This window comes from Diceros bicornis, chromosome 5 (genome assembly GCF_020826845.1).
Source record: "Diceros bicornis minor isolate mBicDic1 chromosome 5, mDicBic1.mat.cur, whole genome shotgun sequence".
NCBI classification, from domain to species: Eukaryota; Metazoa; Chordata; class Mammalia; order Perissodactyla; family Rhinocerotidae; genus Diceros; species Diceros bicornis.
This window is the reverse complement of record NC_080744.1, coordinates 78,579,188-78,595,131: the sequence shown is the minus strand read 5'-3', so window position 1 is coordinate 78,595,131 and position 15,944 is coordinate 78,579,188. Positions and strand designations below refer to the sequence as shown.

The 15,944-nt window shown below is 39.1% G+C and overlaps 1 protein-coding gene across 1 annotated transcript in view; it reads right to left on the bottom strand.

Moving 5' to 3' along the window:
- Positions 1-15,944, bottom strand: part of TRPM1 (transient receptor potential cation channel subfamily M member 1) — a 148,436-nt gene that overhangs the window by 9,287 nt on the left and 123,205 nt on the right. The window contains 3 exon segments of the mRNA XM_058542269.1: positions 12,069-12,201; positions 12,836-13,038; positions 14,664-14,808. Of these exon segments, the coding sequence (XP_058398252.1) occupies positions 12,069-12,201; positions 12,836-13,038; positions 14,664-14,808 (481 nt within the window).

The following is a 15,944-nucleotide window of genomic DNA, read 5'->3' as shown; positions in this document are numbered from 1 at the left end:
AAAATTTTAATTGTGGTCAAATGCACATAACATAAAATTTACCATCTTAACCATTTTTAAGTGTACAGTTCAGTGACATTACGTACATTCACACTGTTGTGCAGCCTCAAAGTATTTTCTAATTTCCCTTGTGAATATTTTCATCCTTGATCCTTTGGTTATTCAAGAGTGAGTTGTTTAATTTTCACATATTTGTAAGTTTTCCAAATTTCCTTTTGTTAATTTGTCATTTTATTTCATTGTGATTGGAGAACACACTTTGCATAATTTCAGACTTTTAAAAATGTATCAAGACTTGTTTTATGGTGTAACATATGGTCTATCCTGGAAAATGTTCCATATGTTCTTGAGAAGAATGTGTATTCTGCTCTCGTTGAATGAAGTGTTCTATAGATGTCTGTTAGGTTGAGTTGTCATATATTATTATTCAAGTCTTTTATTTCCTTGGAGATCTTCTTCTTGTTCTATCATTAATGAAAGTGAGATATTGGAATCTCCAACTATTATTGTAGAACTGTCTATTTCTCCCTTCAATTCTGTCAGTTTTTGCTTCATATATATTCATATATAATGAGGCTTTACTCTTAGGTGCATGTATGTTTATAATTGTTATATCTTTTTGATGGATTGACTGTTTTATCATTATTTAATGTCCTTCTTTGTCTCTTATAATAATTTTTATCTGAAAGTTTGTCAAATATTAGTATAGCCACTACAGTTCTCATTTGGTTACTGTTTGCATGGAATATATTTTTTTATCTTTTTACTTTCAAACTATTTGTGTCTTTGAATCTGAAGTAAATCTCTGTAGAGAGCATACAATTAGATCATATATTTTTTTAATATCCATTCTGCTAGTCTCTGTCTTTAATTGGACAGTTTAATCCATTTACATTTAATATGATTACTGATAGGGAAGAACTTTCCTCTGCCATTTTGCTATTTGTTTTCTATATGTCTAATGTCTTTTTTTGTTCTTCAGTCCCTCCATTACTGCTTCCTTCTGTGTTAAATAGACATTTTCTAGTGTATCATTTTAATTCCCTTGTTGCTTCTTTCATTATATATTTTTGAGTTATTTTCTTAGTGGTTGTCCTGGGGATGACAATGAGCATCTTAATTTATAACAATTTAGTTCAGATTAATGTCAACTTAATTTCAATAGTATACAAAAAATTTGCTCCTATAAAGCTCCATTCCTTCCTCCCCTACTTTATGCTATTATTGTCAGTAATTACATCTTTATACATTGTGTGCCCACCAACATAGACTTTTAATTATTGCTTTATGCAGTTGTCTTTTAAGTTATATAGAAATTAAAAAGTAGTTACAAACAAAAAATACATTTATAATGTCTTTTATAGTTACTTAGGTAGTTGCCTTTACTGGTACTCTATTTATTCAAGAAGATTTTAGTTATTGTCTGGTGTTTTTTTTATTTCTGCCCAAAGGACTCCCTTTAGTATTTCTCTTAGGGCAAGTCTGCTAGTAATGAATTCTCTCATTTTTTGTTTATCTGGGAATATCTTAATTTCCCCTTCACTTCTTTGAAAGATAGTTTTGCTGGATACAGAATTCTTGGTTGACAGTTTTTCTTTCAGCACTTTGAATATGTCATCCCACTGCTTTCTACTCTCCTTGGTTTCTGATGAGAGGTCAGCCTTTTAGCTTATTAAGGATCCTCTGCATGTGATGAGTTGCTTCTCTCTTGCTGCTTTCCAGATTCTTTTCCTTTGGCTTTTGACAGTTTGACTGATGTGAATAGGTATCACTCTCTTTGAGTTCATTTTGCTTGGAGTTCATTGAGCTTCTTGGATGTGTAGATTTATATATTTCATCAAATTTGGGATTTTTTTTGGCTATGTTTCCTTCAAATATTCTTTCTGCCACTTTCTCACTCTCTTTCCTCCTGGGACTCTCATTATGTGTATGCTGTTATGCTGATGGTGTTCCACAGGTCTCTGAGACTCTGTTACCTCTTTTATCTTTCTGTGCCCTAGACTGGATAATCTCAATTGACTTATCTTCAAGTTTTCTGGTTCTTTCTTCCTGCTCTAATCTGCTGTTGAGCCTCTAGAGTAAATTTTTCTTCAATCATTGTACTTTACAACTCCAGAATTTCTGTTTGGTTTAAGATTTTTTTAAAAAATAATTTTTATCCTTCATTCATACTGTATGTGGTGAAGCATCATTCTCATACTTTCCTTTAGATCTTTAGAGATGGTTTCTTTAGCTCCTTGAACATATTTAAAATAGCTGATTTAAAGTCTTTGTTAAGAAGTCCAAACATCTGGGATACCTCAGGGCCAGTTTCTATTGATTGCCTTTTTTCCTATGTGTGTGCCTTACTTTCTTGTTTCTTTGCATGTCTTATAATTTTTATTTAAAACTGGGTATTTTAGATATTATAATGTTGCAACTCTGGAAGTCAGATTCTCTTTCCTTCCCAGGGTTTGTTATTGTTTCTTTTTATTTTAGTTGTTGTTTAATTAGTGATTTTTCTGAAATAATTCTGTAAAGTCTGTATTCTTTGTGGAGTGTGGCAACTAAAATCTGTTCTGTTAGCTTAGTGGTCAGCTGGTGATTGGACAGAGATTTCCTTAAACCTCTGAAATAAAAAAGTCTCCCAGTCTTCACTGAGGGGCTGTATGTGTGCACGTCTTCGACACTGAGTTAGGCAGTTTATATCATTGCCTTAGCCTTCACTTCCTGCTTGCACAGAGACTCAAGGTCAGCCAGAATTGAGAGCTTTCAGCCTTCTCAGGTCTTTCCTGAGCATGTGCACAGCCCTATGCATGCACATGACCTTCTAGATTCCGGGAATATGTTAGCTTTTCAAAGCCCTGTGGACATCTCATTACTCAGCATTTTCTCCCAAGCTTTTTGGTTAGTCTATTGTTTGCCCCAACTCTGGTATATATCACCTTAGGGAGCAGGGACTAAAACATTTGCCTGTAAATATTTTTGATAAATACCCCCCCTCAGCCCCCAGCCATCAGATTTAGCACTGGGCCAGTTCCAAGTCAGGGGACATTGAAACTAGTCTTTTTTTGTATGTGAGGAAGACTGGCCCTGAGCTAACATCTGTGCCCATCTTTCTCTATTTTGTATGTGGGATGGCCCGACAGCATGGCTTGGTGAGCAGTGCCTCAGTCCTGGCGTTTGAACCTGCAAACCCTGGGCCGCCAAAGCAGAGTGCACAAACTTAACCACTACACCACTGGGCTGGCCCCAAGACAAGCCTTTTAAGCTAATCTTTCAGAGAGCCACCAGACAGGACAAAATAATTACAGTTCTCTATAGATGAGGTCCTTTCTGCTTCCACTGGTGCTGGCAATTCAGGCTGTTATTTTCAGGGCTACCACTGAGCTGAGGAGTGGGGAATGGGACTTGGTAAATGGAAATGTCATAAAGCTAATTTTTTTAAAAAAAAAACAATATTCAGCCATGTTTCTTGAATAAGCACTCCACAGATTGCTGTAAGCCATTGGTTAATTTCCAGAGTTCTACAAAAATTGATTCTGAAAATTTCTGCGAGTTTTGCTTTTGCTTTTATGGAGGGATACAATTCCATTGTTCCTTACTCTATTATTTTTGTTCACCTCATCTCCCTCAATGCTTTAGGTATGCTAATAAGGAACAGAACTGCCCCCCCCCGGATGTACACACACACACACATATGCACACACACACACACACACACACACACACACAGACCAGAGGTGAGCCTTGGAGTTCATAAACAACTTTATGGGGTTACTTTCCCAAGTTTCTCCCTCTCTACAACCTCCCTGGTATTTCTACTTCCTTGGAGCTCTCCCTTTCCATCCTCCAATCAGAAATCTGGGGCGTTAATTAATCCACTCTGCCCTGTGCTTCCACAAGTACGCCCACTTCCAGGGCCAAGTGGCAGGAAGACAGAGAGAGAGAGAGAGAAAGCAATTGGTGGCCCCATCCTCTTGACTCTTGGTATAGTAGGTAGGGACCTCGCTGGACCACTGGATCTCTTGCAACTGACTCAAGGTGGGGGAACAATAGGAAGGGACAGAAGGTACTCTTGGAATAAGCATGATGAGGTCTCAGGATAATTTCATTTAATACTAAAAGATACATGACCTCATTTTGTACCCAGCCTGATAAAGCAAAAAATGTTAATTTTTAGGAATAGCCCCTTTGCCTCTAATGTCTTCTCATTCCAATCCAAAACAATAACACAGATACACAATCACGTCACTCTTTGCTTAAAAACCATAGCAGCTTCTCATCACACTTAAGATAAAAGATAAATTTCATTGCAGTGTTGGGTACCAAGGAGTGTGTTAAAGGGAAATCTTATAATCTCCATGGTAATCTCGTTCTATGATATGGACAGCTGACACTGTCTCAGTATTATGTAAAGTGCTATGTAAATGCAGCTTCAGCTTTTCCCTCCTAGTTCAATAGCGGCCCTTAACCTCCTCCTATAAAGATTTTTGTTCCTTGTATGTATCAAAGCTCCTCAGAATCTGGCCCCCATCCTCCGTTTCTGCCTTATCTTGTTCTTCATCCTCAAATTTGCTTTCACCCTTCACAAACATGCCATCATCCTCAAAATGAAAAAATTAAATTCTCTTACAACTTGAAGACCCCAAACACCATGGCATTTGATGCCCTCAGTTTGAGAAAACCTGTTCTAGAACTTGTAGCTACCTCTAACATTTGTGGAAGAACTGGATGAATGAAAGCTGTCTTGGTGATGTCAGAGACCCCAGCCACTGTATATAAAATTATGTTGCTATTCTGGCTTCATGTATTATTTAATTAGATTAACATGCCTGCATTATTTATTGTAGTGTAGAATATTTTCCCAAACAATATTCATTTTACAAAATATGCCAATACTTCAAATATTTCAAATGGGTCAAATCACAACTGTTTTTCTAGTATGACTAGTATTTGGCTCAAAGGGACTATTTCTTTAAATGGTAGGTACTTTTGTGATGCAAAATGTGCTTTCTTACACACTGCACTGCTGATTTCTTATCAGATCTACTTCTACCCATTTCCCCCCAGTTTGAATTCATGGCTTCTGTAACTATTTCTGTGTTTGGATTTACTTATAGATCATATAAGTAACTTCCCTAGGTTTTGATTTCATACATTATGGTAGCATTTACTTCACGGCAAAAATTCTTCTATTTTGAAAAGGGTATTAAGGCCATTTTTCTAACCCCCAAACACTGATTTCTCAACTGGCAAGCGGGAAGAACAATTCCTGAGGGCGAGCCTTCTCCATTCTTTGATATTAAAGGAAACTAAAAACAAATGAAATTTATAATCTGTCTGGGCCCAAATTAATGGTTCTCCTGTCTCTGAATAGAATTTAAGCTGCACTTGGCTCGTGACGTTACTTGCCCTGCTCTTTACTGCTTCATGTGTATCTCCTACTAAATCACGGAGAGCCCAGAACCTAATGTGCTTAGTCAGTCTTGATTAATAATAGCTGTGTTTTCCCCTTCAGCTTTTTGTTTGCTTCAGAGATTAGTACAGATTGGTCTCTGGGCTTTTCTGTTAAAAGGGTACACCCTACTGCCCTAATCAGTATCAAAATCTGGTGCATATATATATAATTCTACTTGTTTTTTAAATTAAGAAAGTAAGAAAAGATAATGGTACCAGATTAACAACTGACATTATACATCATGATTCTTTTTGTGTGTTTAGTTTGTTTTCAAGAAGAAAGAAAGGCTGTTTCTGATTAACATTTTGTCAGCTTCAGGATTCTTTTTGAGATGTGCCCATATTCTCATTAGGGGTGAAGCTGTTCCACCAGCTCGTCTTTATTGTGCATCTGTCACCAGTGAGTGATTCACAAAGTAATAATAATAATAAACAGTAGTAGCATGATAATGTTGTGGGAATTAAGTGAAATTGTGTAAGTGAAAGTACTCTGTGAACTATAAATGCGATGCAGGTATAAAATGATATGACCATATGAAGTAGGTATGGTTACAAATCTTCAGATGATTTTATCTGTATCCTAGCTTATCTATTACTTAGGGTATTTTGAATGTTCTACCACTAAACCTTAAAGTAGCTTCACTAAAACACATTTTTGTTAAGGCATTATAAATAATGTTTTCCATTCATTCAAATAATAGATACAGCAATATATAAATTTGTGGAACTTTTGTAACTTCCCAGAGAATACCTATGTATGGAATAACTTTATTGGACTTTCATAGACTCTCATCTATTAAATATAAGGTCCAAATTCTGTTCTCATGGTAAAAGTCCCTGTGTGTCTTTCCTAAGGACAGAACTTAGACATTTGGAATTCTGTAGTAAGCCAGTTATTAAAACTTGTTTTATGTACAGTCATCTTTTCGTGTGTAAACATCCCCCTTCACCTGCAAGGCATCGCATAAATTATATGGGAACATTTCCTTAATGATAGAGTTAAATGTTAACATAAAAACATAATGTTAGTGGAACAACTAGGTCCAGTTCATACTTGAAGAAATACGTCAAGATCCTATGGTATTTTATATTGAGTTCTAAGATGATTCCTACCCTGTAATTTTATTCCAGGTCTATAGATCATAAGGTTGTCTAACCCAGGCCAAATTTTACATCCAGCTATTTTAATTTCCATCTACTTCTTCATATGGGGCTGTCTTTTAAGTTTAGTAATTGCAGGGAGAACATCCAGGATGGAACCTGGCTGTGCTTGCTTACAGAGTTTTTATATGTGAAACACTAAACAAAGACCAAGATATAAGGCTTAACTCTTCTGTTCTCCTCACTCTTTTTAATAAGAAAAATACTGAATAGTTACTAAAAGAATATTAAGCTCTCTAGGATTCTAGCTCTATGCTGCATCATTTATATATACCAACATGGCCACACCTCAGACCTCCCTGGTTTCTGGAATTCAAATCATCTAATTAATCAGCCTTTACTGGCTGTGTTCCACTTTCTGTTCAGGCCAGACTCTGTGGTCAGCCACGCAGTGAAGCTCTTATTAATATCCTAGGTTGTCTCTCCCTTACTTCCTACATAATAATGTGAATCCCTAACCCTTCATCTATCACGACTAGGACTCCAGGGCTGGGCAGGGATAAATGGCGTCTGGAGGCAAAGTAATATGTTTATGCTGCCATTTGCAAACACTAACATCATTGTGGCGTCCCCACTGACTGGTTCTTGGCAACATAGATCCCCTTCAGCCTCTCTTTGGCTATGTCTCGTGCATCATTCACTTTTTGCATCCTTGCTTTTGGGCTACAGAGCATCACTGATGAAAGTCATGGGAGCCACATTGACTCGGCCCAATACCAAGTCATGTTATCTAATTTCAGCTTGGTCTTTATTATTCCTGCTGGGTAATCTCTTGGTTAGCTCCTTTCCTACCATGTTTCCCCTTAAGGTGAACTCAAATCCTCCCTACTGGCTTCAAGTCTGTAATGTTACCCGGGGGTACTTTTTTCCCATTCCTACTATTTTTTTCTTATGTGTTTGGACCTTCCATTAGTGTAAAACTCCTGGCCTCTCTCCAACGCTTTATTTATTCTTGAGGAGAACTCATTTTCTGGTTGGAGTTTAGGGACCAGGACATCAGCATGCTCTTCTCTCTTTGGGAGCCAGCTACCTGCATGGAGTGTGGGTTCTCACTTTGTCTTACTCATATGGTAAGCTTAATGGAGAAGGCGGACTCTGCCTGTGAGAAGGGAGGCCTTTGGGTGGCTACTGCTGCCTGTGACTGAGTGGGTACGTGTAATTCTGGGGTGTATATTTGGCAAGAACTGAACCACACCCTCTAGCACAACATTTATTACTAATAAAGCTGATATGTTTTATCTCTGCCTGCCTGACATCTGTATTTCTCTCTGAATTGGCTCTCGAAGTCAGGTAAGAAACAAGATTGTCATTTACCAAGCACATTAAAACTTCAGCACTTAATCCCACCCCTTCCCCATCATTCACGCAACTCTGACTCCGATTAATTTATAAGATGAAGACATTCAGATTAGATCTTCCCCAAATCTCCCCCATCACTGCATGTTTGTCTTTCTCGATCTTCTGTACATCAGAAGAATCTCCCACGTCCTTTCTAAGACTGATCTCTCTTTCAGGTCCTCTTCTAGTTCCTATCTCATTTCTCTGCTTCTTGTCTTTCTCATAAGGGTCTCTATTACCAGCATCTTCTCTTCCTGGTCACTTGGGCAGATGATGCCAAATAAGAAGATCTCAAGGCCATGAATTGCTGATTTTCTATCAACCCTAGAGGAAACCCAAGGCCTTAACCCAAATCCGCAAATATGACAAGAAACCACTTAACCCAGAAGTTTTGGGGGAATCCAAACCTGTTATTATAGGTTTGGCTAGTCAAAGACCCACAGATCCTTAATATAGGACCAACTGCATTTAAAATATATAATTTATGAGTTATATCTGCATACTTTGAAAGATCAGACATATAAAATAAAATTTATGTAAATGGATGGAAGATATGAAAGAGTAAAGAGGAGGAAATAAGGAGGCAATGTACATCACATATTCCAAAAACCTACAATAGTAGGTTATTTAATTATTCTAATTAAATAGTAAGTTTGGTGCTAAGCTTCTTTGAAGCCGTGGAAAAAAGGAAAACACACTGGATTACGTAATTCTCATTGTTTGAGAAAAGGAAGTTGAATCTCTGACAGAGTTTTGTCAGAAAAGATTCTTTCCAACTCAATTGCTCTTGAACCTGTGAACCTGTGAACCTGTGATAAGGGATGCCAAACCACAAAAGGAACGATGTGTTCAACAGAGGCTTTGCAAGAGACACAGAAATGGCCTTCAAGCTCTAATTGATAAGGATGCATGTTACCAGTTATTAACCTGGTATGATGAGAATAGAATATTCAGGTTGACAAGTCCTACCTTGGTTGTGTTGGTAGAAGTTATTTATAAAATAGTCTCCTCCCACCCTCCATCTTGGTTATCTGATGTTGTCCCTTTGAGCAGAGACAACATATGCCAACATCGACACTTATTTTGGTGTTGCTGATATTACGGATTCTTCCTGACGATTATGGGTAGCAGAATCATTTGCATATTGAGATTGTTCCTAGTTCCTAATAGTAAAACCAAAGTTTCAAACCTAGAGGGAGCATAGTTGATTTCCTATTTGATATTCCTGGAGGGAACTCATTGAGGATAGGATAGAAATTTGAATTCAAATCAGGAGACAAACTTTTGAGTCATCCATTCATTCAAAAAATTGAGCTCCTGCTAGGTGGAGATGTGCAGGATCTGGAAATACCACGGTGAACAAAATTCGAAGATGGTCCCTGCCTTTGTGGAGCTTAAAGTCCAAAGGCCCTGACCTAGTCTAAGGTGTGACATGGTCAGGGAAGTATTCCATGAGCAACTGGCATTTGAGCAGAGATTCAAAGGATGAGCAGGCAGAGGGAACAGGATGTGCAAAGACCCTGTGGCAGGAAGAAAGCAGTGCCTTTGAGGAAATGAAAGAAGGCCAGCAAGACTGGAGTACTGAACATGAGTGGAGGACAGTCCAGGGTGAGGCTGGACAGACAGCGGGGCCTTGAAGGCCAGGGAGCAGTAGGAGCCCCTGAAGGGCTTTTAAGGAGAGCTAGTGGTGAGGGATGTAGGGCCTGGTTACAGTGTATCGAGTGCAAAGTGTTAACTAAAAACTGAATCATATTGGAACTCTCTATTGAGGGACTAAATGTTGGATCTTACAAAATGTTGAAATTATATGATAAAAGTAAACGGTAAATTGTTAGAACGTTACATGTAACTTTCCAAGCATCAGGGGAAAGCCATGAATTTGGTTCCTGCACATAAGCCCTCAAAGCACCCTGCCAGGAGGAGCACGACAAATGTGTAAACTTCCTGCGTGAACACGTTTGTAGGCCTGAGTCATGCCCCATCGCTGGCCCAATCACTGGCCCAGGTTTTGAAAGGAGCCCAGACCACGGGGGAGGCCAGGAAGGGGCTGCCGCCAACAGTGCCTTCCATGGACGCTCACCCCTAACAGACCCTGCAGTCTGAATGGTGCTGGTGATGACACCACTGAAAGGAGAACAGTAAAATCATTAAATGGCAAATGTTGATGCAGAAAATAAAAACAATCAATTGTATAAAGAAGATTAAAAAAATGGCAGAAACGTCTGAGTATTCAAAAATTTGATTTTAAAAGTAATCACTGGTACCAAAAGTTAGGTTAAAAATAACTAATTTTATTTCCATTCTTCTACCTTCTTCCTTGCTCCTCAGCTGTCCTGGTTAAGAATGAAGGAAAGCCACCTTCTCCCCAAACCTCCTCCCCTTTTTGTCTCTGGTATTCACCTGTGGTTCAGCCAAGAAAGGGTCAACAAAGGGGACCGGAGGGGCTCCCATCACTGTGGAGATCTCAGCCAAGGGAAAGGGAAGTAGCCTGTTTTTACTCCCTGGCACAACTTCATTCCTATTATGTGTGCACAGAGCCCCAAGAGGAAAATGCAATTTGGTAGTGACCGATAACCACATTCTTGGAGCCTTGACCCAAGAATGGCAAAAATCCAAACAATGCTGGGGGAAGGGAGAAGGGGAAGAGGCAGAGAGAAACAAAACACAATTTCCATTGTAAATTACTGGCTGTGATTAAATTCAAGTTAATGTCTAACTCAAAAGTGGAAATTTTAGATTATCAAGATGGGGGTAACTTATCTTTCTCATGAAGAAATAATTTTTATATCTTGAAAGCTTAGTAATGCCTATTAAAATAGCAAAGAAGTGTTTCAAAGTTTTATTGAAAATGTACTTTATTAAGGCCAAAAGTTGGTGCAGATATCCCTTGAGTTTGGCTGGCTAGATTACAAGGTGACTAGATCTAGGAGGGGAGAAGGGCCAGAGACTTGCAGCTGCCAGGGGCATTGTCCCTGCTGTGAGCTAAGGCTGAGTCACCATCCTGAACACCAGGGAGACTTCAGGGTATATCATGAATTCTGCTGTAATTGTTGGGCTCCTGATTGGGAATTATGTGCTGAAATATTCTTTTGAAGTCCTACCATGTTTTTATGTTTATCAATAAACACACATATCTGTTACAGGAAACTTTAATTCTGAGTTCTCAGGGATAGAATGATGAACTAGAATCCCCTTAGGCATGCCTCCTCCATGCTCATCCTTCTGCCCGCATTGTTGGTTGAACTCTTTGGAACAATGTTTTATCAATTATCACAACCTTTAACGAGCTTAAGTTGTTTTTATTAAGTGATAAAAGTTCTCAAAAATTATATGATTAAAAACATGTAGATAGCGCAGGTTTATTATTCACATCTACCCGTTCCTGGTTGCTTTTTCCCAGCTGCAGAAAAAGCAATACTACAAAGTTTAGAAAATGTCACTCTTTCTGTCCCTCCCTGACCTGCCTTCATTTGTTCATTCATTGATTCACACACATTTATTAAGCACTACCATATGGATGATGCTGATTTTGCTGGGTACCCAAGATGCAGACCCTGCCCTGGTTTAGAGGTTTCCACCCTTATGGGGGGCAGATGCCTTTGCCCCTCCTGTAGTTCCTGATCTCATGGGAGCACAGAGGAGGGAGCATTTACCTCTGCTCTGTGAGGCTGGGAAAGGCGTTGGGAAGGAGCACCAAGAGCATAGGGCAGGATGAGGAGGTCAGTCCCTAGGGGAAGACCACCCTTGGCAAAAGGCAACTACATGTCAAGAGCAGGGAGAAAGATGGCTTCCTCAACTGACTGTTGTCTCCATTAATGCAGGGTATTGTGGTAAAAGCTCCCACTTTGGGGGTGGGCTAGAACCGTCAGGGTTTTTGGTTTTGTTTTTGTTTGATTTTGGCCTGGAATATTTGCTATAAACGTCATCATTCACTTCTATACGCAATATACAATAATCATCTGAGAACTTTCACACTATTTCGGGGGAAAGATGTAAAAACCCCACGTTTGAAAAAACAAGAGAACTCGGAGTGACTGCTTAAATGAACTTTGGCATGCCCCTTGGAATGGGGCGGAGGAACCTGAAAAGCCTTGGCCCACGTCCCTGTGGTGGCGACGCGCTGGGCACACCTCTCACAAGTGACTCGGATGCGCTCGTCACTGGACGACTGCTGCTCATCCTCCTTCTCTTGGAAGTGCTCCTGCACGCACTGCTCCTCGAATTCATGCAGCCTCTTCAGCTCCTCCTCGCTGAGAAACAGCTCTGTATAAAGGAAGAAGGGTTTGCTAAATGAGAAACAAGCCATATCCGTGAAGAATCAATTTAGTGGCGTCATTGTGAATTTCACGACCCAACCTTAATTAAGGTCCCTTCTCCATCACTTGTAGGCAATTCTCTGACTACACCAATTGTTTTTAACACAAAGAGAGGTTGTAATATGCAGCAATCATCTTCCCGCTGGAGCAAAACAGTTCACTTTTTAACACAAAAAACAAAATTACAGCTATTCGAAAAGTGAAACCAAGTACTATTTCCTGGAAAAATTTGCCTGTATTTTATGAATAGAGTCAAGTGTACAACATTATTTTCCCATCCTCTTTAGATGTAACAAATTAAAACATTTTGAAAGGAATACTGAATTTATATAGAAGAATTATTTTCAAGAACTCTCTCAACTTCTGATCTCTTCATAAGTGGGCTTTCTGTAACACTAATTACTAAATTAAAACTAGAGTAAAATCAACACAAAATGAGAAGCATTCTGCAAAGAATAGCAGTTGGACTAGAGTGTTGTGTTTTCACACATTTAAGTAGTTTAATGAGATTTCCACGAGGGTGTCCAATTGGAACAGTCTTGAAATTACCCAAGATAGAAACGAAAGAGTCCTGCACATACTCAATCCACGGTCCTGTTCATCTTGGTCCGCTTCTCTTTTCTTCCTACAGCGACCACTAAGACGCATAATGATTATGTAGATGTGGCTTAAAATGATCATTGGTGGAGGGAGGACTGGTCGGTCATGAAATGTCATAATCAGCTGATAGCGCTGGAATTTCCACACCTGGTTGGATATTGACTTTACTTCAAAGAAGGTATTGCTTTGAAAAGAGTAAATTTTTAGTTAGTTATATTACTCTGTATTGTGATTGTACCCAGGGCAATCAGAGTCACTCACATTGGAATGAAAATACACAAGGAAATGGCCTTTGAGTGCCAGTTAGTACTGACTTCTAGATCACTCTGTCTTCTGGTTTATCTATCAATGTGGATTATCTACACTCAAGGACATTTTATTCACATAAATAATTAAGAATTAAGTACCCACGTACTGCTTTCTTGAAAAACCACTCTGCAGTCTACTGACTCATATGCTCAAGAAGTTTTACTTTATAAATTTAAAGGTATGAGCCATTCAACTAAGCATTTTGAAGTATTTAAACTTTCAATTCAGTCAAACAACTAGTTGGCTATGTTTTTTTTTTTGTAATGGAATTGATTAATTATCAAACTTATTTGATCAGAAGTACATTATTTTGGATGTTGTGTGGGTACAATCTTTGTTTTCTGTTAGTTTCCAATGAGAGGCAGTAAGCGCAGGATTGTTAGAAGTTGGAATCCTGATCAAGCATGTTGTCTACTGACTCAGAGACCTTAGAAAAGCCAGTTAACCTCTCATGACCTTTGTTCTCTCTACTCTCAAAACAGGAGTTTGAACCAGATTCTCTCCAATGCCCTGGTCAGCTCTAAGATTCTATAGTTCTGTGAAGGATTTTTTCCTTTTATTTTTCATCTTAGAAGCTAAAATAATTTTTTTCAGCATTTATTAAGCATGGTCACATACTCAACACATCATGCCAAAATGGGCAAGTTTTACAAGAAACTTGATCTTATAATTTAAGTCATTTCTTTCCTCGGCCATTTTATCTTATATTCTATAAATGATAAGGAAAATATTTTATATAATATTACAGTAATTGTCTTGTGGTCCAGTGGTTAAGATTTGGTGTTCTCACTGCTGTGGCCCCATCAGGGAACCACACCACCCGTCTGTGGGTTGTCATACTGCAGCAGCTGCATGTCGCTCTGATGCTGAAAGCTATGCCACTGGTATTTCAAATACCAGCAGAGTCATCCAGGGTGGATAGGTTTCAGCAGAGCTTCCAGACTAAGACAGACTAGGAAGAAGGACTGGGTCACCACTTCTGAAAAAACTGGCCATGAAAACCCAATGAATGGCAGTGGAGCATTGTTTAATACAGTGCCAGAAGGTGAGAGGATGGCACAAAAAGATTGGGCAGGGTTCTGCTCTGCTGTTCACAGGGTCCCTAGGAGTCGGAATTGACTCCACAGCACTAGCAACAAATGGTAATTGTCTCAGCTTATGAAATTAACATTGCTTTCTGTGCCTCTGATAATGAATTAAAGGCACAACTTAATCAAGGCTTCTCTACCTCAGGAGACTTTCGTCTAGGAAAATATTTTCATTAGATTAAAATCACGCTAAAGTGTTAAAATACTAATCAAGATTAAATTCAAATGTATTTGTGTTAACTCTTGATTTATGAATACATTAAGACAGATTAAGGTTGAACAAAAAAGACTGCAAAAATTCAAGCATTCAAAAGCCCTAGTGAAATTCTATGTAAATCCATGGCAGCATGGGAGATTTCTGAGATTAAACTGAACATCTGTAAAGTAATAAATAATAAGCACTTGGTCATACTTGAAAACTGCGATGAGGAGGTTCACCAGCAGGATGTTGGCTACCAGCAGGTAGCACGCCATGATGGCCGGCGTGAGCCAGGCACCTGGGATACAAGGAGGGAGCCGCTTGCCGTCCTCATCATACTGGTTGTCACCACAAGGAGCTGAAACAAAAGTTTGTTTTGTCGTGCTTGCTTTTTACACAGAATGAAAAGAGTGAATAACTCGCATATGGTATTAAATTACATATTTCTCTCTTTTGTTTTTCAGTGAGGAAGATTAGCCCTGAGCTAACGTCTGTGCCAATCTTCCTCTACTTTGTGTGTGGGTCACCACCACAGAGTGGCTGACGAGTGGTGTAGGTCTGCCTGTGGGGTTCTGATGCCGTTCTGAAGTGGAGCATGCCAAACTCAACCACTACAAAAGGGTTCCGGCCCCCACTATTTCTTTTTCAACATAATTTTTTTTCTGATCTCATAAGCAATAATTTGCCATGTGAAAAATATCAACTCATACAAAGAAGATAAGAAACTCTTTTCTACACTTAGAGATCATCATTCTTTTTTTTTTTTTTTTGTGAGGAAGATTGGCCCTGAGCTAACATCCGATGCCAATCCTCCTCTTTTTGCTGAGGAAGATTGGCCCTGGGCTAACATCCATGCCCATCTTCCTCTACTTTAGATGGGACGCCACCACAGCATGGCTTGACAAGCAGTATGTAGGTGCACGCCCAGGATCAGAACCTGTGAATCCCGGGCTGCCGAAGCACGTGCAGTTAACTGCTCTGCCGCTGGACCGGCTCCAAGATCATCATTCTTAACTTGTCATATTTGTAAACATTTTCTCATTTCTTTATTGTGTTTGTCATATACAAAAGTTCTTAATTTTTGTGTGTGTGTGTGTGTGAGGAAGATCAACGCTGAGCTAACATTCATTGCCAATCCTCCTCTTTTTTGCTGAGGAAGATTGGCCCTGGGCTGACATCTGTGCCCATCTTCCTCTTCTTTATATGGGATGCCGCCACAGCATGGCTTGACAAGCGGTGCATCAATCGAGCCTGGGATCCGAACCTGCGAACCCCAGGCCGCCAAAGTGGAGCACGTGAACTTAACTGCTACGCCACAGGGCCAGCGCCTAAAAGTTCTTAATTTTTAAGCAGACAAATCTATCTTTATGGTTTCTTTCTTTTCTGTTATCCTCTAATGCCCTCTAATTATTTAACTTTAGCTTATGTTGTCTTCTTGGTTTCACTTGGACATTAATTTTGAAAATAATTTTGTTGTGGGGTAGGAGGTGAGAA